Source organism: Salvelinus alpinus, chromosome 2 (assembly GCF_045679555.1).
Source record: "Salvelinus alpinus chromosome 2, SLU_Salpinus.1, whole genome shotgun sequence".
Lineage (NCBI taxonomy): Eukaryota > Metazoa > Chordata > Actinopteri > Salmoniformes > Salmonidae > Salvelinus > Salvelinus alpinus.
The window spans coordinates 9893022-9917107 of record NC_092087.1 but is presented as its reverse complement, the minus strand read 5'-3'; the positions used below and the strand labels follow the sequence as shown (position 1 = coordinate 9917107).

At 45.1% G+C, this 24086-nt stretch overlaps 2 protein-coding genes across 9 annotated transcripts in view; one reads left to right on the top strand and one right to left on the bottom strand.

Annotated features, from left to right (window-relative positions):
* The first annotated feature begins 196 nt into the window (after nt 1–196).
* On the top strand, nt 197–13121 carry LOC139553588 (poly(rC)-binding protein 2). 8 transcript variants are annotated; one of them, XM_071366150.1, is made up of 12 exons: nt 197–441; nt 1818–1957; nt 3143–3199; nt 3302–3418; nt 3736–3867; nt 4538–4666; nt 4857–4931; nt 5660–5701; nt 7920–7992; nt 8393–8448; nt 9097–9266; nt 11671–13121. In XM_071366150.1, exons 2-12 carry the CDS (start codon nt 1889–1891, stop codon nt 11705–11707), a joined length of 957 nt encoding a protein of 318 aa, XP_071222251.1. In that variant the 5' UTR covers nt 197–441; nt 1818–1888; the 3' UTR covers nt 11708–13121. The 8 variants fall into 8 exon arrangements, with proteins under 8 accessions (XP_071222251.1, XP_071222234.1, XP_071222216.1 ...); XM_071366133.1 differs by having other exon boundaries at nt 199–441; nt 8387–8448; XM_071366115.1 differs by having other exon boundaries at nt 199–441; nt 7899–7992.
* Nucleotides 13122–17538: 4417 nt separating this feature from the next.
* Nucleotides 17539–24086, bottom strand: part of LOC139553633 (mitogen-activated protein kinase kinase kinase 12-like) — a 54400-nt gene continuing 47852 nt past the window's right edge. Inside the window, exons 10-15 of the mRNA XM_071366184.1 lie at nt 23224–23472; nt 22692–22879; nt 20007–20302; nt 18675–18742; nt 18216–18513; nt 17539–17757 (exon numbers count right to left, since the gene is read on the bottom strand). Of these exons, the coding sequence (XP_071222285.1) occupies nt 17662–17757; nt 18216–18513; nt 18675–18742; nt 20007–20302; nt 22692–22879; nt 23224–23472 (1195 nt within the window). The 3' untranslated portion in view covers nt 17539–17661. The remainder of the gene's footprint in view (nt 17758–18215; nt 18514–18674; nt 18743–20006; nt 20303–22691; nt 22880–23223; nt 23473–24086) is intronic.

Genomic DNA, 24086 nt, shown 5'->3' with positions numbered 1-24086 from the left:
TTTTTCAGCTCTGACAGAGAAAAAATATTGGCTACGTTTGTATCCACGTGAACACATTTTTTTTTTTACCTTGAAGTGATACTGTAACAATTCCAATGTAGATTATCGAGTAGTTTGTTACATTGTAACAGCTAATTGCAACATGCATAGCTTTGGAACGTCACATTTACTATTACCTACTGTAACTTTGTGCGCAGTTTGTTTCATCGTAACCAGATAGGCGGGTTTATCGTGGCTGTGGGAGGGTTCGGTGAAAGGGGGAAGTTCAGACGTTTTAGTTCTGTTGTCTTTGTGTAAAGCAGTGGAGCGCCCGATCTCACGCTATCACTCTTCCCTCTTCCCCGAATCCTTTTAAAACTCTCCCCTGGGTTTCTACCCTCCCGAACCTCTCCCCTTCTACCCCACCCTCCCCCCGACAACACATCTCAAAACACGGATCAGGTAAGAACATTTAATATCTATATATGTGTGCAATAAAATCTAAAAGAAACGCACACCGCATCTTGCTAGCTGGTAGCACGCACAGCCAGGCTTCACGTGGATTTGCCAGGCCGCAGTACTTGCACGCAGCTCATAATAAAGCCAGCACGAGCTTATTTATCAGTCATTTGGCTGCTATTTACGCGTGTTTATTTGTAAATGATCAGTGTTAGGGTGTGTGTAGCCAATATGAAACCGATGTATATTCTTGAAAAATTGCTAGCGTGAATGTCAAATGGACAGTCATTCAAACGATATCGCTCCACATGCTCCACACACGGATGCTAGCCACCCAATTAGTATGCTATGCTAGGTCATAAAGCTAGCATGGAGGGCGCCGGCCGGTAAGACTCAACCGCATGCAGCTATTTATGAGTGAAATTGAATTCATTGCAGCCAAGTAATCGGACACATTGTCTATTAATTCACGAACTTGAACAGCAAGTTTGTTTCGCTCGGGATTCACTCTTGGGGACCATTAACCAGCTTGTTAGTTAGCCTAACATGCTAGCTAGCGAAATGTATCTCTTATGTAGGTAGCCGGCAATGTGCTAAGTTACTAGCAAACTTAAAGATACACGTGAACATGAATCATTGCTATGATCACCACTCTAACGAAGTTAGATTGTTACTTTAAGTCTAAAGGCAAGTTACGGTGCATGAATCATGATACAGTACAAATAATAATCATGCGTGCAACAACCTCACACTAGAAGGCCCCATTTCTTGTTTGCCAATCATATCTCAACTCCACACGATACTACCATGGAGTTGAGATACTTCACTACATTCTTGTTTTTGCAAATGTATTTATTTCCCCTCTTACAATAACGGCGATCCGTTTAGAACTAAAAGCAGCCGTGGCTGAAAGAAACATGGCATTATTTGGATGGTTTCAGCAGCCTACTTGTAAACCAGGGGGTCCTTAAATTATTTCAGTTAGAGACCCAATTGAAAAATGTGACGTCCTCCGATGACCCAAATTTAAAAATGAATGGCGCGTGATTTTATAGATGTATTCTCGTAACTCGTGCTTCACCTCTTACATGCCCAGTGCCTACTTTGTGTTCCCGACCCATAGTTTAAGAAACCCTCTTGTAAACAGTACTATGCTATCAAGTTTATTGAGATCAATAGCAAGCTAGCTAGCTAGCTATTTGGTGTTAGTGTACAAAGGCTGTTGGGTAAAAACCAAAACCCAGCTATTCAGTTCACTGATCTCACATTCTATACTCAATTGTTCTCCCGCTTGTCCCTCAGCCCTCCTATACTCTCCTAACTCTTCATCTCCAAGCACTATTCTAAAATGTCTTACTGTTCTCTTGTCTGACCTCCAGATCCCATCTTTGTGACCAAAGACCCTCAGTTGTGACCCTTCAGCGACAGCTTCTCCCATCCAGTACTAGTTATGGACTCCGGTGTGATTGAAGGAGGACTCAATGTCACCCTCACCATTCGATTGCTGATGCACGGCAAGGTGAGTGACCGCCCACAGAAGGTGTGACTGAGTGTTAGCCCACAGAGATAAAGGCAGTGTCACCATGACCATTAGATTGCTGTTGCACGGCACCTTGTGCGACCTCCCAGAGCAGGTGACAGTAGGGTGTAACTAGAATGTTTTGGCCCACTGAGCTAAAGCCTCTTAGACATTAAGCTCGGGGAGCAAACACAAGTCTTCGACTCTCATACCAGGTTACCCATTTAAGCATGGTTCACCAAACCACTGCTATTAATGGTTCACGTGCCCTTTTCACATTACCAACCCCCCCCTCCCCACCAACTCCTCTTTTACGCTGCAACTCTCTGTTTATCATATATGCATTGTCACTAACTATACCTACATGTACATAATACCTCAATTAGCTCGACTAACTGGTGCCCCCTCCACATTGGCTCTGTACCGGTACCACCTGTATATAGCCTCCACATTGACTCAGTACCGGTACCCCCTGTATATAGCCTCCACATTGGCTCTGTACCGGTACCCCCTGTATATAGCCTCCACATTGACTCTGTACCGGTACCACCTGTATATAGCCTCCACATTGACTCTGTACCGGTACCACCTGTATATAGCCTCCACATTGACTCGGTACTGGTACCACCTGTATATAGCCTCCACATTGGCTCTGTACCGGTACCACCTGTATATAGCCTCCACATTGACTCGGTACTGGTACCACCTGTATATAGCCTCCACATTGACTCGGTACTGGTACCACCTGTATATAGCCTCCACATTGACTCGGTACTGGTACCACCTGTATATAGCCTCCACATTGACTCGGTACTGGTACCACCTGTATATAGCCTCCACATTGACTCGGTACTGGTACCACCTGTATATAGCCTCCACATTGACTCGGTACTGGTACCACCTGTATATAGCCTCCACATTGCCTCGGTACTGGTACCACCTGTATATAGCCTCCCTATTGTTATTTTCACTGTCATTTTACATAATAATAATAAAATAAAATAAATCTTTACTTATCTATTGTTTACCGAATACCTATTTTTTTTTTTACTTAACTGCATTGTTGGTTAAGGGTTTGTAAGTGAGCATTTCACTGTGAGGTCAACACCTGTTGTATTTGGCGCATGTGACAAATACACTTTGATTTGAATGATTTTATTAAATTCATCTGTTTATCTCTTTTAGGAAGTCGGAAGCATCATTGGCAAGAAAGGTGAATCTGTGAAGAAGATGAGAGAAGAGGTGAGAAGCACACACACACGTTTTTTGTTTGTGCAGTTGCTGCCGCTAGAAAGTATTTTCCTAATTGCCTAATTTCTCCTCTCCTCCCCCGTGGTGTTCCAGAGCGGGGCTCGCATCAACATCTCAGAGGGGAACTGTCCTGAGAGGATCATCACTCTGGCAGGCCCCACCACCGCCATCTTCAAAGCATTCTCCATGATCATCGAAAAGCTGGAAGAGGTAACTTGTGATAACACTGTACTAGATCGGACTGACTGTTCATTTGTCATTATGACATCTGTAGGAAATATGATGTTGCTTCCTCAGTCCAGCCAAGGTGCAGGATAGATGAACAGACTGGAGACATGTTCAGCTACTCTTAAGAAAAATGGAAGTTAATATAAAATGTTTTTAACGATCTGTTTTTGTATTTCAAGTTATAGTTGTTCCTCGGTGACTGAACACCTCACATCCATCAGCCATTGAAGTTAAAAGTGGAGCTGGAGAGAAATGAAAAATATATAATTATTACTTAATCTCCACTTTTTGTCTCCCAGGACATCAGCAGCTCTATGACGAACAGCACGGCCACCAGCAAGCCCCCGGTCACCCTACGCATCGTGGTGCCAGCCAGTCAGTGTGGCTCCCTCATCGGCAAGGGAGGCTGCAAGATCAAAGAGATCAGAGAGGTGGGCAGTAGACCGTTGGCAGTAGACCGTTGGCAGTAGACCGTTGGCAGTAGACCGTAAAGGACTATGTAGAATGGAATCCAACAACTGACCCCTGTTGATCATCACTTGAAACACAATCGATATAGAATCTCAATTTAAAAAAGTATCAGGGTACATTATAAGGAAATGATCAATGCCATATATATTTGTATAATACATTTTAAAGAGATATTAGAGCAATCGAAAACAGCTACAGATTATAATAACTAAAATGTTTTAACTCTTATGTGACCCCTATTCACTGCCTAGCAGAAGTCTTTAGGCATTCAATTGATTCTCCCAGTAACGCCGGTGGGTGGAGGGAGAGAGCTCTGCTCTGGTTTCTATCCACTAGAGGAGCCATCAGTAGCATAACAACAACACAGTCTGGGGAAAGTATCATACCTGGAGGTGAAAAGGCAAAAATCAATAAGACGATGTTGTTGAACTTACAAGGCTATTTGCACATTGTGGCAAATGAAGTCCAGACCAGTCAACCTGCCTCTGTTCTCTCTCTCCTCTCTCTCTCTCTCTCTCTGTTCTCTCTCTCTCTCTCTCTCTCTGTCCTTTCTGTTCTCTCTCTGTCCTCTCTCTCTCTCTCTCTGTTCTCTCTCTGTCCTCTCATTCGCTCTCTCTCTGTCCTCTCTAGTCGACAGGTGCTCAGGTACAGGTGGCAGGCGACATGCTTCCTAACTCTACAGAACGGGCCATCACTATCGCAGGGACGCCCCAGTCCATTATCGAGTGTGTCAAGCAGATCTGTGTAGTTATGCTCGAGGTAAGTGTAAGTAATATCCTCAGATCATCTATTTAATTAATCGTAAATACACACTTTCTTCATTGAGAAATTACCCTTGCATTCTCTTTGGTAATAGTATCTCTTGCTCAATTCTACAAAAGTTTTGAACGTATTTGTTGAATTAAACCCATTCTCCTTCTCTCATTCTCTCCTCTTGTGTGTCCTACAGTCTCCCCCTAAGGGGGTCACCATCCCATACCGACCCAAACCTTCAGGATCCCCTGTCATCTTTGCCGGAGGACAGGTATGTTTGATAAAAAGTAAAAATAATATCATTTGATGAACCTCCCGGTGCTTGAAAGGGGACTGGGGGGGGGGGTTGTTTAGAGAAGAAACAACGTGTAGTAATGGTGGTGGTGGTGGTGATGGTGGTAGTAGTATGTGAGTTTCCCAAACTGCACCCTATTCTCTGTAGTTCAATACTTTTGATTAGGATCCATATAATATAATCTGTTCTCTGCTACCGCACGGCAAGCGGTACCGGAGCGCCAAGTCTAGGTCCAAGAGGCTTTTAAACAGCTTCTACCCCCAAGCCATAAGACTCCTGAAAATCTAATCAAATGGCCACCCAGACTATTTGCATTGCGCCCATCCCCTCTCCCCCTCTTTTACACCTACGCATAGTCACTTTAATAACTCTACCTACATGTCCATATTACTTCAACTAACCGGTGCCCCCACACATTGACTCTGTACCGGTACCCCCCTGTATATAGTCTCACTATTGTTATTTACTGCTGCTCTTTAATTACTTGTTACTTTTATTTCTTATTCTTAAACTGAGCTGTTGGTTAGGGTCTTGTAAGTAAGAATTTCACTGTAAGGTCTACACCTGTTGTATTCGGCGCATGTGACTAATAAAGTTTGATTTGTAGTAGTGCACTGAAGTCAGTAGTGTTCCATTTGGGACGCTGTGTGTGTGTGTGTCAAGATGTTGATGGAATGCCTGTGAACACATTGTTGTTGTTTCAGGCGTACGCAGTTCAAGGACAACATGCCATACCCCAGCCAGACGTAAGTGATGTTCTGTTGTCAACCTTCCATTGATGCTTCCTGTATCCTTATCGTCCCTGACCTACCATGTCCTCTACTCTCACTGTTCCCTATCCTCCCTGACCTACCATGTCCTCTACTCTCACTGTTCCCTATCCTCCCTGACCTACCATGTCCTCTACTCTCACTGTTCCCTATCCTCCCTGACCTACCATGTCCTCTACTCTCACTGTTCCCTATCCTCCCTGACCTACCATGTCCTCTACTCTCACTGTTCCCTATCCTCCCTGACCTACCATGTCCTCTACTCTCACTGTTCCCTATCCTCCCTGACCTACCATGTCCTCTACTCTCACTGTTCCCTATCCTCCCTGACCTACCATGTCCTCTACTCTCACTGTTCCCTATCCTCCCTGACCTACCATGTCCTCTACTCTCACTGTTCCCTATCCTCCCTGACCTACCATGTCCTCTACTCTCACTGTTCCCTATCCTCCCTGACCTACCATGTCCTCTACTCTCACTGTTCCCTATCCTCCCTGACCTACCATGTCCTCTACTCTCACTGTTCCCTATCCTCCCTGGCCTACCATGTCCTCTACTCTCACTGTTCCCTATCCTCCCTGACCTACCATGTCCTCTACTCTCACTGTTCCCTATCCTCCCTGACCTACCATGCAATACCTATCCTCTCTACCTTCTCTACTATACCTATCCTCTCTACCTATCCTCTCTACCATCTCTACTATACCTATCCTCTCTACCTATCCTCTCTACCATCTCTACTATACCTATCCTCTCTACCATCTCTACTATACCTATCCTCTCTACCATCCCTTCTCTACTCTACCTATCCTCTCTACCATCCCTTCTCTACTCTACCTATCCTCTCTACCATCCCTTCTCTTCTCTACCTATCCTCTCTACCATCCCTTCTCTTCTCTACCTATCCTCTCTACCATCCCTTCTCTACTCTACCTATCCTCTCTACCATCCCTTCTCTACTCTACCTATCCTCTCTACCATCCCTTCTCTTCTCTACCTATCTTCTCTACCATCCCTTCTCTACTCTACCTATCCTCTCTACCATCCCTTCTCTACTCTACCTATCCTCTCTACCATCCCTTCTCTTCTCTACCTATCCTCTCTACCATCCCTTCTCTTCTCTACCTATCCTCTCTACCATCCCTTCTCTTCTCTACCTATCCTCTCTACCTATCCTCTCTACCATCTCTACTATACCTATCCTCTCTACCTATCCTCTCTACCATCCCTTCTCTTCTCTACCTATCCTCTCTACCATCCCATCTCTTCTCTACCTATCCTCTCTACCATCCCTTCTCTTCTCTACCTATCCTCTCTACCATCCCTTCTCTTCTCTACCTATCCTCTCTACCATCCCTTCTCTTCTCTACCTATCCTCTCTACCATCCCTTCTCTTCTCTACCTATCCTCTCTATCATCAAGTGTATTTTCAGTTTTGCTGGTGTATTGACAACTCACCACCTCAGCATATCACTGTGGGTTTAGGATTGTTAGTTCAGGATGAGTCTTGTATTACTGCCTCAGTGATACTGTGTTGATTATGCCTGGTTGGTTTTGGTCGGGGCCCAGGAGAGATGCACTACATATGTTCTGTCCTATCAATCCGTCAGAAGACTGCAAGAAACCTTTCCAAACGGAGTGTCGAGTTCTCCTGAGCTGCAGTGGAAAGACCATGAGGGTATAAATGAATAGAACGAAGAATGATTCCCCAAGCCATGCAACAATCGTCCATTTTAGAGCAACAGTTTGAGGATAAGATGAGCTGACTGGTCAAGACAACTGGCTCTTGTTCATTCGGACATGCCATGCATTGCAACAAAAGGTTTTGCCAATAGTAAATTAGCATTTCTTATTGGACACGTCAGGATGTCCAGGATTCAGTTGCAGAGGAAAGTGTTCAGTCCCAGGGTCCTTAGCGTAGTGATGAGCTTTGAGGGCACTTATGGTGTTGAACGCTGAGCTGTATTCAATGAACAGTGTTCTCACGTAGGTGTTCCTCTTGTCCCCGTTTCATGCCGTTTGGTACCTAATGAGCACGACCTCATCTACTGTTATACATGTCTAAATGATGAATGAATGTTGTGGTGAATGAAATGGTTTCTGTACTGACCGTGCTTCTTGTCTCGTCTCTTTCCCGTTTCTCTCCTCCCTGCCCCCTCTCTTGCCCTCACAGTCTTCCTCTATCTCTCCACAGCTCACCAAGCTCCATCAGCTGGCCATGCAGCAGAGCCCCTTTCCCATGGGCCCCAGCAACCCGGGGTTCCAAGGTACTAGGGACTTGACGATACAATCGTTTGTAGAAATAAAGTTAAAAGGTTCTGTAAACCACTGCACTCAGAACTGGTGTGTTTGGACCATAATGAGATCAGCAGTGGGCTTTACTCAGATATTTGATGCAAAAAAAAATGTTTTAAATTTATTTATTTTTTAAATTAATGGCGGCAACAGGCGTGAAAGACAATGTTTTGACTGTTAGGCCATCGTTAGTGTGTCACCCTGATAGAAACAAACTCCTCGACGAAGGCTTTACCTGATGTTTTTAACATTTTGTTTCAATGAACATGCCACCACAATAATGGTGTTTAAATATAATGAACAGTACCGTGTTCCTCTTGGTCCTGGTTGTGTTTATTTATACATTTCTGTATTTTTGGCTTGTTGATTTAGGAGGGATGGATGCTTCTGCCCAAACTAGCTCCCATGAGATGACCATTCCAAATGATGTAAGTATTTCCACAGTGACGACTCTGACCTGCCCATTTCAATCAAGTGGTTGGACAGTTCAAACTATCAATCAAATCCATTCTAGTTGATTGGCTTAATTGACTTCCTGGTTTTCTCTCTCTTTCTAGTTGATTGGCTTAACTGATTTCCTGTCCCCCCCCTAGTTGATTGGCTTAACTGATTTCCTGTCCCCCCCCCCCTAGTTGATTGGCTTAACTGATTTCCTGTCCCCCCCCCCCCTAGTTGATTGGCTTAACTGATTTCCTGTCCCCCCCCCCCTAGTTGATTGGCTTAACTGATTTCCTGTCCCCCCCTAGTTGATTGGCTTAACTGATTTCCTGTCCCCCCCTAGTTGATTGGCTTAACTGATTTCCTGTCCCCCCCCCCTCTAGTTGATTGGCTTAACTGATTTCCTGTTCCCCCCTAGTTGAATGGCTTAACTGATTTCCTGTTCCCCCCCTAGTTGATTGGCTTAACTGATTTCCTGTTCCCCCCTACTTGAATGGCTTAACTGATTTCCTGTTCCCCCCTAGTTGAATGGCTTAACTGATTTCCTGTTCCCCCCTAGTTGAATGGCTTAACTGATTTCCTGTTCCCCCCCCTAGTTGATTGGCTTAACTGATTTCCTGTTCCTCCCCTCCCTCCAGTTGATTGGCTGCATAATTGGTCGCCAGGGTTCTAAGATCAATGAGATCCGTCAGATGTCGGGTGCCCAGATAAAGATCGCCAACCCCGTGGAGGGCTCCGCAGACAGACAGGTCACCATCACTGGTTCTGCTGCCTCCATCAGCCTGGCAGAGTACCTCATCAACGCCAGGTCAGACACAACATCACAGTTAGATCAAATACCAATCTGTTGTCCTAGAGTCAGGGATAGATCGACTTGGCCGTTGCAAAATTCCAGAAACGTTCCCAAAATTCCTAGGATGTAGGTTTCCCTGTTGGAGGACTTCCTGCATGTTCCCACCTGATTCCTGGACTCCTCCAACCGGTGGATTTTGGGTTCTGGCACATTCTTGACTTTTAGTTTCTGGTCTTGGTTGGCGGAGCAGGCTTTTGATCCGGCCCAACACTAACTAACACAGAGTTGGGTTGGAACAGAAGCCTGCAGCTCTCCCAGTATTCTACCATGCCCTTTCTGGTACCAACCCACCACCCTGCACCACTGTACTTGGGCCGTTGACATTTGGGCGCCTCCCAGCAATACAGTACAATGTGTTTGTGTTCGACTGACTGCCTAACCTCCCAACACCAACCTCTATATCATGTACTGTTATTGTACTGGCTCTGCTGAATAGTTCAGTGTGTTTTGAGGGCATCAGTTTTAAACAAGACAGTGAACATAAATCATTAATCTTGATCACATAATGAGTAGCTATTTGGGATTCAAGGTGATTTGTTGATCAGCGACTCTGTGCAGTCCGGCTGCAACCTTGTCTGTCTCGAACACGCACACTGTTTCTAGAAACATGAGTCAGACTTCTAATGATGTCATCTTCCCGTGTACTCACTGACGGCTGCTATGCCTAGTTGTCCTTTTGCCTTGTCTATCAGACTCTCACCCCCCTCATCCCCCTCCCTGACTGTTGGTCTGTTTCCCTCTCTTTCCCCTGACTGTCAGTCTGTCCCCCCAACCCTCATCTCTCCCTTCATACTCACCAGCCTTCCCTGTAACCCGTCCCGACTGTCCCTCTTCTTCCTTGTCTCTGTTGTTTCTACAGCGTAGAGTCCTCTAAACCCTCCTCCTCGAACCCCGAACAGACCCTCAGCACCAGCCTCCTCTGCCCTCCTCTTCTCTCCACTACTACCACCTCCTCTCCTGCTGCCACTTCCTCTACTGCTTCCTCCTCCTCCTCCTCTTCTTCCTCCTGTTTGGCGCCCCCTTCCTCCATCTCTCTGTCCTTGTTGGTTCCTCCAGGCACTCCCTCCTCTGACTCCCCTACTATCCCCTGTGTCTCCAGTCTGCTCAGTCTTAAGCCCCTCCCCCTCCTGGCCCTCCACTCAGCCAATCCCGAGCCAAAGCTCTCCCCAGAGCTGGGTTCCAAGTCTAAGAGGCGAAGGCTTTCCCCTTACTAACACTACAGACATTAAGTATGTCCCAAATGACACTATTTCCTGTATAGTGCTCTACTTTTGACCAGGGCCCTATGCGGAATAGTGTGCTGATTGGGACGTAGTCAAGCTTAGTATTGTCTGTACTGGGTCTCGCTCTACTGTTGTACCTGGCTGTGCATCACGCTTCTTAACTTTAAAGTAAAAAAATTAAATGAAAACGCCGCACTTAAAAAAAAAAAAAAAAAAAAAAAGGAAAGCTAAATGCCCAGATGTGGCCTGAGATCTCGTCCCCATGTGTTGTGGGTCCCGCTGCTTGGTTTGTCACCTTCACCAAAGGACTCTTGAGTCCCTGGTCTTTCTATCTAAAGACACTGCATCAGCATGGACACTCTGTTCTCAGACTGACTCACTTATTGACACAAATCGTCTGGTTGGTTTTCTCTTCTTGCTGTAAGCTCAGGTAACACCTTTCATGTCCTCTTTATATTGAGATCTCAAACTGGATTTCATTTATTCAGAGGAAAAGATCGGAATATGAACTTTGCCATACCTGGGTAATACGTGTGGTAGCTAGTTACATTTGTTGTAAACTGTTTATTATAATGCTGACATCCTTGATTTAACACATTTAGTGTAACATGTTTGATGTTCAAGTAGTCTCGTTGGGTGTAATGATCTCACTTTGATAGTTTATCCTCGGGTATCATATGTTATCTAATTTAAATCACCCTCGTTTTGGGTCATTGGACCTCTACGACTTCAGGAAATTGATGTCTTCGTAACTGAAGTAGTTTAGAATGAGTGAATCGAGCCATAGACCTACTGCATGGCCAGCTCAACTGCTGCTCACCGCTGCTTTACAATCCTTTAGTACTGGGCAGAAGTCAGCGACAACAATTCAGAGTACAGGAAAGAAGTTGAATGAATTGTTAGCACTTAGGATGTGATGTCAAGGAAATGGTATCCTCTCAGCTGATTTTTGTATTTTAATCAACAGAGGGGGTTTGTTGTTATTGGGTTCATGTTTTGCATTGTGAATTGTAAGAAGCTTTGGTGAGTTTGTAAAAGTTTTAAATTGTAAAAAAGGTTTTATCGTGTCTGATCTGAAACACACAGCTTGGCTTATTCTCTCCCCCTTCGATCTCTCAATGTGTGTCTCTCTCCAGGCTCTCATCTGAAGCAACAGGACTGGCGACCAACTGATAGAACAGGCTCTGCATAGATGTGATCTGCACTAACCCCCCCTCCACATTTTACCTTCTACCACTCATCGCTCCATCACTCAGCTCTCTCCTTTAAAGGCGTCAATGCAACTATCCAACATAGTTTAACCTTCTTTTTTTTTTTGTCGTTTAAAAATCACACCACCCACCCATTTAAAAAAACATATATATATATAATTTCTTTATCTGCATTCATTGTTTTTATGAAGAAAACTATTTGGTTTTTAAGTCCCTTTGAGCCCCTGTTGACATTTTTTATGATTTATTCTTAGATAATTGTATTTTTTGGGGAATGAAAGCTCTCCTTGTCTGTCTTTAAACTGTCACAAAAGACTAGATAGAGGAGAATAATCTGAAGGTTTAATTCTGTAAAAGTTAGATTTTTTTTTCTTTTAAAAATGAAAAGGATAAAAAAAAATAAAAGTCTCTAAAATAAAAATAGATTGACTGTTTTTTTCCCTGCATATTTAAACCCTCCCCCTAGTCATTTTATCCATTGAATATCTGCAAAAACTCACCTTGGTTTAATGTTTGTCACCAAAGGGGGAAACATGGAGCTTGTGCTGTCATCACTGCTGGTATTTTGGGTATGACATATCTCTAACAGTACTAGAAGACGTGGCTATTGCATTAATGGAAAATACTTTAAAACCGCGTACAAACACATTTCACCTTAACCTTTTTTTTAATTTTCTTGTCATTCCTATTTTTCTATCTTCCCTTTTACCCCGTGTCATATGTTCAGGATGTATCCCAATTGCACACTAGTTCCTATGTAGTGCACTATTAACGTAATGAGGGTGCCATTTGGGACGCCGACTATATTGCTGGGGGTCGGAAGGCTGTTGGGGGTTCTGCTCGAGGGCTAGGAAGCAGAGGACGATCCTCATTTTTATTTTTTTTTAAAGATAATACCACACAAAAAAAAGGTTGCAATATTTGTTTTAAATGGAGGAAATCATTTTTTTTAACTACCAAAGGGGATCGAATCCTGAATAATGACAGGCGTGTGTGTCTAAGTGTGAGGAGAGAAACTAAGATATTATGGATGATCGTTATTAAGCTGAAACTGAGACAAAGAAAAGGGTGTTTTAAATTGGTTAACACTAGTTTCCTGCTCTTTGCTGAAGTCAGAATTTATTTTTTATTATTTGCAGGAAATAAATCTTTTGTGCACGTTTTTTGGAAAGACTGTAGACCTGGGTGCCACCACGTTGTTAAAATAAACTACAGACTGTAGACCTGGGTGCCACCACGTTGTTAAAATAAACTACAGACTGTAGACCTGGGTGCCACCACGTTGTTAAAATAAACTACAGACTGTAGACCTGGGTGCCACCACGTTGTTAAAATAAACTACAGAAATAAAGATGTGAAATGCTCAAACTACAAGATCTAGGTCTTTGTGTTGCTTCATTGTGTGTGGGGGGGGGGGGGGGGGTTATAGGGATGTCAAATATATTTCATAAAGGTTATTTCCATTTCACAATGAACTATTATTCTACTCTATGCATTCTGTTATCTGGACTGGTCCCTGCTACACTTCTATAAAAATCATTCTCCATTAATAACCAACACTGAAACAGTTTTTGAACAGTGAGTTTTTTTTATTATTTCTTAATTTGTTTCTTAAATATATTTATTGTACACAGATACAATACATAATGCAATATAAAACAAACATTTCTTTTTCATAAAGGAGGAGTCTGTTTTTGATTCAGCATTACGGAAACGAGCCTGATCCCAGATTTGTTTATAACGCTCTTGCCAAACATTGGTGTTCCTGACAATGACCATTGGAGTTTGTAAGACAATACTAATAAACAGATCTGGGACCAAGGCAAATTTGGAAACATACAAGAATGACCCTCTATTTCTCCAGTCACCAGAGGGCATTGATCTTTGCTGTATTGGCAACAAAACAATGAATTATTTATCTGTTTGATGACATCTGTCTGGATGTCATTCAGCATAAGACCTAGTAGTTAATGAAGTTAATGCTTGACTTGATGGGACAGAATACATTCTGAGATCAGAACATTCAAAATAAACACTATAAAACCTTAATATATTAAGGAGCTGCCATTTTATAGCTTATCAAATGGAACCTGCTGAGTCATCCCGATAGAGTAGACTGCGAAGTCGGAGTGGAATCCTCAATGCTACAGAGGATTTAATGGAGGCTGTTCAAACATGGGCCTCTATTGCGTCCCAGTTCTGCCCCAGTTTACACTTCCACACTCCTCCCTCTGGATCAAAACAAAAAATTGGTCTGGTTGATGGTGGTTCCACCATCTTTCTTACACCAGTCCTTTCCTTTTCAATACATGAAGGGAAATGAACAGGTGCACATTTAGGGAAGGGTGGAGAATCGGGACGCATCCTTAGTTGACAGGAAACTAACTAGTTGCCAGGTAACTAGTTAGGAACAAACTCATCTGTTGCTGTTGAGTTGGATAGTTTCCATAGAGATGGATAGATAGGTCATTGGTGAGTGGTGGTGATGTCATAGAACTAGAATCCCTTTAGATTCTGTTTCTATGGGTGATAAGTCCCTTTGATCTGAGCCTCATGCTCTGACTGACATCTGCATTTGGACAGGAAATACAATCCAACCCATACATACTATATTACAAGCATGCTCTAGTGATCTATCTGTACACTTCTAGATGCACATGGTCTATGATCGAGGCTTCGTCCCTAATGGCTCCCTATTCCTTAAGAAGTGCGCTACTTTTGACCCAGAGCTGTGGGGAAAAGTAGTGCACTATATAGGGATAAGGATGCCATTTGAGATTTGACCTGAGGTTTTGTTCTCAAAGGTATCCTAGTAGGTGGTATTGCATTTTAATACAGTATAAACACTGCAATACCAAAGAAATACAATAGTTGATCTACAAAAACATGTCAAGACAGACCCTGAAAGAAAGGGGCTGGGCTATAGGTTAGTTTTGCTCCATGCTGCAGCCAGGGGAATGATTCTGAGTTTGTGGACATATTGCTTGTTCTTTAGCTATTATTGTTCTGTTCTCCAGCCTGTGTCTTAATGCCAAAGAAATAGAAGTACTAGATTCGATTCTATTTCTATGCTTACTAATGCCCTGTCATTATGAACAGCATCCGGTACCAGTCCAATATAATTTCTATGTTATAGAATATCTATGTTCAGATTCAGTAGGCAGCTGTTGAACGTTTCAGATAGAAATGTCATGAATAGAGCTGACATGATTTCTTTGTTGTCAGAGAGGCATGCTTGTTCTATATAACATATTTCTATCTGAGCATTCCACAACATTGTGCCCTGCTTAACGCAACCCAGTTCTGCAACGGAAACCGTTTACCGTTTACTCTAGGAGCCAAACGGAAGCAAACGGAATGAAACGGGGAGGGAGGGACCTACCTGAATTTGCCCAATAGAAAGTCTTGTTTTCGTTGCACAACGGTTTCCGTTATGAATACACCCCTGTTCTGTCTGGTACAATACAATACCGCCCTCTAGTGTAACACATCAGTCAGCACCATTACATGATACAGTGGTAACATTTTAACTCATACAAATGATATTTCTTCCTTGTATAGTGTGTCAAGAGGTCAGATATTTACATACAGTTAATGTTAACATAAATAAAATACAAAATTGTATACAAAATTAGAACAACAAAATCCCTGATGCAAAACAATAAATACATGAAATTGTAAACAACTTAAAAAATTATGTAGACATTGATTTTCTCTTATACTCAATAAATAAATGAAATGACACTCAGTGCATAATGCTGGTGAGGAAACACAGGAATTTGAACATAAATAATCACTACAAATGAAGTAAACATTAAGTGCAAAAAAAAAAAAAAACATTAGGTGCCTCACCGATGATGTGGACATTGACAATTGGAAGGTGTAATGACACTAATATCGTGAAATCTGAATGGGAGACATTACATAGGTAGATGTTGAAATATGACACTTTTTTAAAATATTTTTTTTTACAAAATCAATAAGTAAGAAACCACAGGGTGGATAGTGAAGGAATCACTACAACATGTAGACATTATATCAATAGTCTGGTGGTGCAGAGGTCACTGTAGGTGAGGTGAGTTGAAGTGTTTTTGCAAGACTGGGTTTGGGGAGTGTTAGCATGGTCCAAGACCAGTTTGTGTGTTATAATGGAGTTGGCAAGGAAGCAGAAACAGATCTGGAATTAAGCTAGTCGAGTAGGGCTGGTGAGTAGGACTGGTGAGTAGAGCTGGGGAGTAGGGCTGGGGGTAGGGCTGGTGAGTGGGACTGGGGAGTAGGGCTGGGGAGTAGGGCTGGGGAGTAGGGCTGGGGAGTAGGGCTGGGGAGTAGGGCTGGGGCATAGGGCTGGTGAGTAGGGCTGGGGAGTAGGGCTGGTGAGTAGGGCTGGTGAGTAGGGCTGGGGAGTAGCACTGGGGAGTAGGGCTGGTGAGTGGGGCTGGTGAGTGGGACTAGGGAGTGGGACTGGGGAGTAGGACTGGGGAGTAGGGCTGGTGAGTAGGACTAGGGAGTAGGGCTGGTGAGTAGGGCTGGGGAGTGGGGCTGGGGAGTGGGACTGGGGAGTGGGGCTGGTGAGTAGGGCTGGGGAGTAGGGCTGGTGAGTAGGGCTGGGGAGTGGGGCTGGTGAGTAGGGCTGGGGAGTGGGGCTGGTGAGTAGGACTGGGGAGTGGGGCTGGGGAGTAGCACTGGGGAGTAGGGCTGGTGAGTAGGGCTGGGAAGTGGGACTGGGGAGTTGGGCTGGGGAGTAGGGCTGGGGATGGGGCTGGGGGAGTAGGACTGGGGGAGTAGGGCTGGGGTAGTAGGACTGAGGGAGTAGGGCTGGGGAGTGGGGCTGGGGGAGTAGGACTGAGGGAGTAGGACTGGGGGAGTAGGGCTGGGGGAGGAGGGCTGGGGAGTGGGGCTGGGGGAGTAGGACTGAGGGAGTAGGACTGGGGGAGTAGGACTGGGGGAGTAGGGCTGGGGGAGTAGGACTGGGGGAGTAGGGCTGGGGAGTGGGGCTGGGGGAGTAGGACTGAGGGAGTAGGACTGAGGGAGTAGGGCTGGGGAGTGGGGCTGGGGGAGTAGGGCTGGGGAGTGGGGCTGGGGGAGTAGGGCTGGTGAGTGGGACTGGGGAGTGGGGCTGGGGGAGTAGGACTGGGGAGTGGGGCTGGGGGAGTAGGGCTGGTGAGTGGGACTGGGGAGTGGGGCTGGGGGAGTAGGGCTGGGGGAGTAGGACTGGGGAGTGGGGCTGGGGGAGTAGGGCTGGTGAGTAGGGCTGGGGGAGTAGGGCTGGGGGAGTAGGACTGGGGAGTGGGGCTGGGGGAGTAGGGCTGGTGAGTGGGACTGGGGAGTGGGGCTGGGGGAGTAGGACTGGGGAGTAGGACTGGGGTAGTAGGGCTGGGGGAGTAGGACTGAGGGAGTAGGACTGGGGGAGTAGGACTGAGGGAGTAGGACTGGGGGAGTAGGACTGTGGGAGTAGGACTGGGGTAGTAGGGCTGGGGGAGGAGGACTGGGGGAGTGGGGCTGGGGGAGTAGGACTGAGGGAATAGGACTGAGGGAGTAGGACTGGGGGAGTAGGGCTGGGGGAGTAGGACTGAGGGAGTAGGACTGGGGGAGTAGGGCTGGGGGAGTAGGACTGAGGGAGTAGGACTGGGGGAGTAGGGCTGGGGGAGTAGGGCTGGGGGAGTAGGACTGGGGAGTGTGATTGGGGAGTAGGACTGGGGAGTGTGATTGGGGAGTAGGACTGGGGATTGGGATTGGGGAGTGGGACTGGGGGAGTAGGACTGGGGGAGTAGGGCTGGGGGAGTAGGACTGGGGGAGTAGGACTGGGGAGTGTGATTGGGGAGTAGGACTGGGGAGTGGGATTGGGGAGTGGGACTGGGGGAGTAGGACTGGGGGAGTAGGACTAGGGAGTGGGGCTAAGATCTGCGTCTGGTCTCCTCACCAGTTGGTGCTGGGGGGCCTATGGTGCTGGGGCTCTGTGCAGCCTGAGTGGTCCAGCTCTGCACTGTCACAGTCAGAGTCATCATACAGGCCCTGGGTTAGAGGAATAGAGGGAGAGGTCGAGTTAGACAATGGCAATGGGCTAGCTATCTCACCTTCATATTAGCCTGGATACAAGTCTGCTTGTGCTATCATTCCACTCTGGAACGATAGCACAAACAGACCGGTACCCAGGCTACCTGAGCATTACCTGGTTTGTAAATATTCTGTCCCCCTAAAACTGGGCCCTAGTGATCAGGGAAAACGAAGATCCCTACACTAGAGAAAAATCCAAATGGAACCATATGTTCTGTAATAGGGATGTTGGCCCTATAACGATGAGAGAATGTATTATATTGGAATTCCTGCTCTCCTCATTTCTCTGTCGTGTATGGCTAAACATAACAGTTCCCATGGTAACCCCACCTCACAGTTCTAGTTGTCATAGTAACCCTACCTCGTAGTTTCAGTTCCAGTCGTATAGTTGTCATAGTAACCCGAGCCCTACCTACCTCGTAGTTCTGCCCCGTGTTGAGCTGGGTTTTGACCTGGCGTATGGCGGCCTCCTTCTCTGATAAACCGTCGGCCGGGTCGAGGGCGGGGTCGGCAGGGATCTCCGACCCCTGGGACAGAAGGTCGTCGCTCTTGTCGTCCAGCCGCTCGTCTGTGTTGGTACTGACCACGTCCGGCGTGCCGCTGTGGGAGTGGTCACTGGTGTTGCCCTCCTCTCCGTCCGACACGGACACGGCAGACAGGTTCTCAGAGCTGAAGGTGGACAGGGACTGGCACTTGGTGATGCTTACCGGTCGACTGCATGAGGAAGACAACAGGAGCAGGACATAGATTAAATCCTTGGGCTCTCATAGACACAAGCTCAATTTTGATATACCAAGAGGTTATTTCTGCTGGACTATGTACTACTATAGAATCATGACTATATACTGTATAATATATAAGATGTATATTCTTACCGTCTCCGTGGTAACTCCACCTCACTGTCCACCTCTCCCTCCTCTTCCTCTGAGGACACACCACGTCTCTGCAGAAGTAAAGGGAAGATATGTAAGTGAAAAGGAAAGATAAGAGGAATCACAACTACAGTAGGATATCTGGTCAGGAGAATCTCCTGGTTCTAGGTTAGTTATTATATCTGGTCAGGAGAATCTCTTGGTTCTAGGTTAGTTAGTATAACTGGTCAGGAGAATCTCCTGGTTCTAGGTTAGTTATTATATCTGGTCAGGAGAATCTCTTGGTTCTAGGTTAGTTATTATATCTGGTCAGGAGAATCTCTTGGTTCTAGGTTAGTTATTATATCTGGTCAGGAGAATCTCTTGGTTCTAGGTTAGTTAGTATAACTGGTCAGGAGAATCTCTTGTTTCTAGGTTAGTTAGTATAACTGGTCAGGAGAATCTCCTGGTTCTAGGTTAGTTAGTATAACCGGTCAGGATAATCTCTTGTTTCTAGGTTAGTTAGTATAACTGGTCAGGAGAATCTCTTGGTTCTAGGTTAGTTAGTATAACTGGTCAGGAGAATCTCCTGGTTCTAGGTTAGCTAGTATAACTGGTCAGGAGAATCTCCTGGTTCTAGGTTAGTTAGTATAACTGGTCAGGAGAATCTCCTGGTTCTAGGTTAGTTATTATATCTGGTCAGGAGAATCTCTTGTTTCTAGGTTAGTTAGTATAACTGGTCAGGAGAATCTCTTGTTTCTAGGTTAGTTAGTATAACTGGTCAGGAGAATCTCCTGGTTCTAGGTTAGTTAGTATAACCGGTCAGGATAATCTCTTGTTTCTAGGTTAGTTAGTATAACTGGTCAGGAGAATCTCTTGTTTCTAGGTTAGTTAGTATAACTGGTCAGGAGAATCTCTTGTTTCTAGGTTAGTTAGTATAACTGGTCAGGAGAATCTCTTGTTTCTAGGTTAGTTAGTATAACTGGTCAGGAGAATCTCTTGTTTCTAGGTTAGTTAGTATAACTGGTCAGGAGAATCTCTTGTTTCTAGGTTAGTTAGTATAACTGGTCAGGAGGATCTCCTGGTTCTAGGTTAGTTAGTATAACTGGTCAGGATAATCTCTTGTTTCTACGTTAGTTAGTATAACTGGTCAGGAGAATCTCCTGGTTCTAGGTTAGTTAGTATAACTGGTCAGGAGAATCTCTTGTTTCTAGGTTAGTTAGTATAACTGGTCAGGAGAATCTCCTGGTTCTAGGTTAGTTAGTATAACTGGTCAGGAGAATCACCTGGTTCTAGGTTAGTTAGTATTTTATAGCCACCAGATACCATCCATCGTGCCGTACTACTGATGACTACCTGTTTGCGTGTGACTTGTTTCCGGTAGAGCAGTGCTGCGGGTGTGAGGTGTTGGCTCCTGGGTGACCTGATGATCCCTGTGCCCTCCTCCTTGTCCTCCCCGTCCTGAAGTAACCTTCCTGGGCCTCCCAGCACCGACCCCCTCCCTGCCGCTGCCCCCCTCCCACAGGGGGAGTCTGGGCTGCTGGAGAACGGTATGGAGGCCGCGTCCTCGCTGGGGGTGTTGCTACGCGGTGGGGTCTCTGTCTGGTCGTCTGTCCCCACCCCTCCATCCTCCGTCCCTCCTCCACCACCTCCTCCTCCACCTGTCATTCATACCAACCAGCATCAGTTTCCTACTTTCCTAAATACAGAAGACTATAAACCATAACTGACTATATTTACACTATATTTATTTGCACTATATTTATTTACACAAAATGTATTTACACTACATTTATTTACACTATTTATTTACACAAAATGTATTTACACTATATTTATATCCACTATATTTATTTGCACTATATTTATTTACGTATGTTTGGCTCATCATGTCTTGTTATGTGTGTCCTGTGACTATCTATAGTGATGTGTGTCCTGTGACTATCTACAGTGATGTGTGTCCTGTGACTATCTACAGTGATGTGTGTCCTGTGACTATCTACAGTGATGTGTGTCCTGTGACTATCTACAGTGATGTGTGTCCTGTGACTATCTACAGTGATGTGTGTCCTGTGACTATCTACAGTGATGTGTGTCCTGTGACTATCTACAGTGATGTGTGTCCTGTGACTATCTACAGTGATGTGTGTCCTGTGACTATCTACAGTGATGTGTGTCCTGTGACTATCTACAGTGATGTGTGTCCTGTGACTATCTACAGTGATGTGTGTCCTGTGACTATCTACAGTGATGTGTGTCCTGTGACTATCTACAGTGATGTGTGTCCTGTGACTATCTATAGTGATGTGTGTCCTGTGACTATCTACAGTGATGTGTGTCCTGTGACTATCTACAGTGATGTGTGTCCTGTGACTATCTACAGTGATGTGTGCCCTGTGACTATCTACAGTGATGTGTGTCCTGTGACTATCTATAGTGATGTATGCGGTACATTATGGGCTGGTTTCCCCGACACAGAGAAATATCCTAAAATGTAGTCTTTATCTTTGTACGGTAAAACAGCCTTAAATGTATGTCAGGTATCCCTGTATACAGTGCATTCGGAAAGTATTCAGACCCCTTCACTTTTTCCACATTTTGTTACGTTACGTTATTCAGACCCTTTACTCAGTACTTTGTTGAAGGACATTTGGCAGTGATTACAGCCTTGAGTCTTCTTGGGTATGAAGCTACAAGCTTGGCACACCTGTATTTGGGGAGTTTCTTCCATTCTTCTCTGCAGATCCTCTCAAGCTCTGTCAGGTTGGATGGGGAGCGTCGCTGCACAACTATTTTCAAGTCTCTCCAGAGATGTTCAATTGGGTTCAAGTCCGGGCTCTGGCTGGGCAACTCAAGGACATTCAGAGATTTGTCCCAAAGCCACACCTGCGTTGTCTTGGCTGTGTGATTAGGGTCATTGTCCTGTTGGAAGTTGAACCTTCGCCTCAGTCTGAGATCCTGAGCGCTCTGGAGAAGGTTTACATCAAGGATCTCTCTGTACTTTGCTCTGTTCATCTTTCCCTCGATCCTGACTAGTCTCCCAGTCCCTGCTGCTGAAGAACATCCCCACAGCATGATGCTGCCACCACCATGCTTCACCGTAGGGATGGTGCCAGGTTTCCTCCAGACGTGACGCTTGGCATTCAGGCCAAAGAGTTCAATCTTGGTTTCATCAGACCAGAGAATCTTGAATCTATGCTTCTCATGGTCTGAGTGTCCTTTATGTCCAAGCAGGCTGTCCTTCTGGAAGGTTCTCCAATGTCCACAGATGAACTCTGGAGCTCTGTCTGAGTGACCATCGGGTTCTTGGTCACCTCCCTAACCAAGGCCCTTCTCCCCCGATTGCTCAGTTTGGCCTGGCAGCCAGCTCTAGGAAGAGTCTTGGTGGTTCCAAACTTTTTCCATTTAAGAATGATGGAGGCCCCTGTGTTCTTAGGGACCTTCAAGGCGGCATACATGTTTTGGTACCCTTCCCCAGATCGGTGCCTCGACACAATCCTGTCTCGGAGCTATACGGACAATTCATTCGACCTCATAGCTTGGTTTTTGCTCCAACATGCACTGTCAACTGTGGGACCTTATATAGACAGGTGTGTGCCTTTCCACATAATGTCCAATCAATTGAATTTACCAAAGATGGACTCCAATCAAGTTGTAGAAACATCTCAAGGATGATCAATGGAAACAGGATGCACCTGAGCTCAATTTCGAGCCTCATAGCAAATGGTCTGAATAGTTATGGAAATAAGGTATCTGATTTTTATTTTTAATACATTTGCAAAACTTTCTAAAAACCTGTTTTATCTTTGAGACTATGGGGTATTGTGATGTCATTATGGGGAATTATGATGTCATTATGGGGTATTGTGATATCATTATGGGGTATTGTGTGTAGATTGATGAGGAAATATTTTAATTGAATCCTTTTTAGAATAAGGCTGTAACGTAACAACATTTGGAAAAAGTGAAGGGGTCTGAATACTTTCAGAATGCACTGTATACAAATGTTCCTATCGGACAATATTAATCCTATAAATTCACCTCCTCCCAGGCCTGCGGAGGCGCTCTGGCTACCCCCTCTCTCCAGACCAGGTCTCTCCAGTCCCCTACGGCGGCCCTCAGCCTCCATGGTGGTAGAGATGAGGTCTGGGCTGGATGAAGACATCTTCTTCAGCAGCAGATCATGCTGGAGACCTCTCAGAGCTGCGCTGGGGTCCAGATGCTGCTTGCTGCTGGGGGAAGAATACATCTTTATTGTGGGCCCTGAAGGGCGATTTGGTTGCAGCAAAATTACACTCTGGCTCTATCTCAATTTGTCGTTTTGCGATTCCTCGCATTCTTCTCAATTGTATTGGAGAAGATAGTTGAATAGAAGGGCCCTCCTCTTCGACCTTCGACCTCTAATAGGTTTTGAGAAGAAGGCAAGCACAGAGGATGTTAGGAATCCAGGAAAGATTCATTGAGATAGCGACAGACTGGACACAATGATAAATAAAACATTTATATAAATGTCTTATATTAAACAAATTCATCCAACCACACATCCAGTATGGAGAGTTGTCAACATAAATACCTGGGTGTGGAGGTGGTGTTGGAGGTGGTCAGAGACGTAGTATTAGCCAGACCCAGTGTGGACGATAACGCAGCCTTCAGCCCAGCTAGGTCTCCGCTGCTGCCCTTCCCTGTCTTCCTGTAGCGGGGCTTGGCCCGACGTGACCTCCCCGGGGACGTGGATCCCTTCTGGGGGCAGGAGGGGATGGTCACCTGGGTCATGGAGGAGTCCAGCTTGGGAAGGATCACCTCTGACTTCAACAGGTCTGGTCTACTGGAACAACACAGTGGATTCACAGTGGGTAAAGTCTTAGTTTCTCTACACTGAGCATGGCTCAATAAAGTCAGTAAAGTTGTCCGCCTTACTAGCTCTGGCTTTGCTGATAGCTATTTTATTGAGGAAAAATGTACTTACTATGACTAGGTTATGTGGTTGTCCCACCTACACTACCATTCAAAAGTTTGGGGTCACTTAGAGATGTCCTTGTTTTTGAAAGAAAAGCAAAAGATTTTGTCCATTAAAATAACATCATATTTATCAGAAATACAGTGTGGACATTGTTAATGTTGTAAATGACTGTTGTAGCTGGAAACGGCAGATTTTTTAAATGGAATATCTACATAGGCGTACAGAGGCCCATTATCAGCAACCATCACTCCTGTGTTCCAATGGTACGTTGTGTTAGCTAATCCAAGTTAATCAATTTAAAAGGCTAATTTAACACACCCTTTTGCAATTATGTTAGCACAGCTGAAAACTGTGTTGTCCTGATTAAAGAAGCAATAAAACTGGCCTTATTTAGACTAGTTGAGTATCTGGAAGCATTAGCATTTGTGGGTTCGATTACAGGCTCAAAATGGCCAGAAACAAAAAACTTTCTTCTG

Excerpts from the sequence above, each read along its gene's own strand:
- LOC139553588 (XM_071366086.1), top strand. The coding sequence starts at position 1,889 with ATGGACTCCGGTGTGATTGAAGGAGGACTCAATGTCACCCTCACCATT. Across the intron at positions 1,958-3,142 it reads GATTGCTGATGCACGGCAAG|GAAGTCGGAAGCATCATTGG; the intron begins GTGAGTGACCGC and ends TATCTCTTTTAG. Across the intron at positions 5,702-7,898 it reads ATGCCATACCCCAGCCAGAC|TCTTCCTCTATCTCTCCACA; the intron begins GTAAGTGATGTT and ends TTGCCCTCACAG.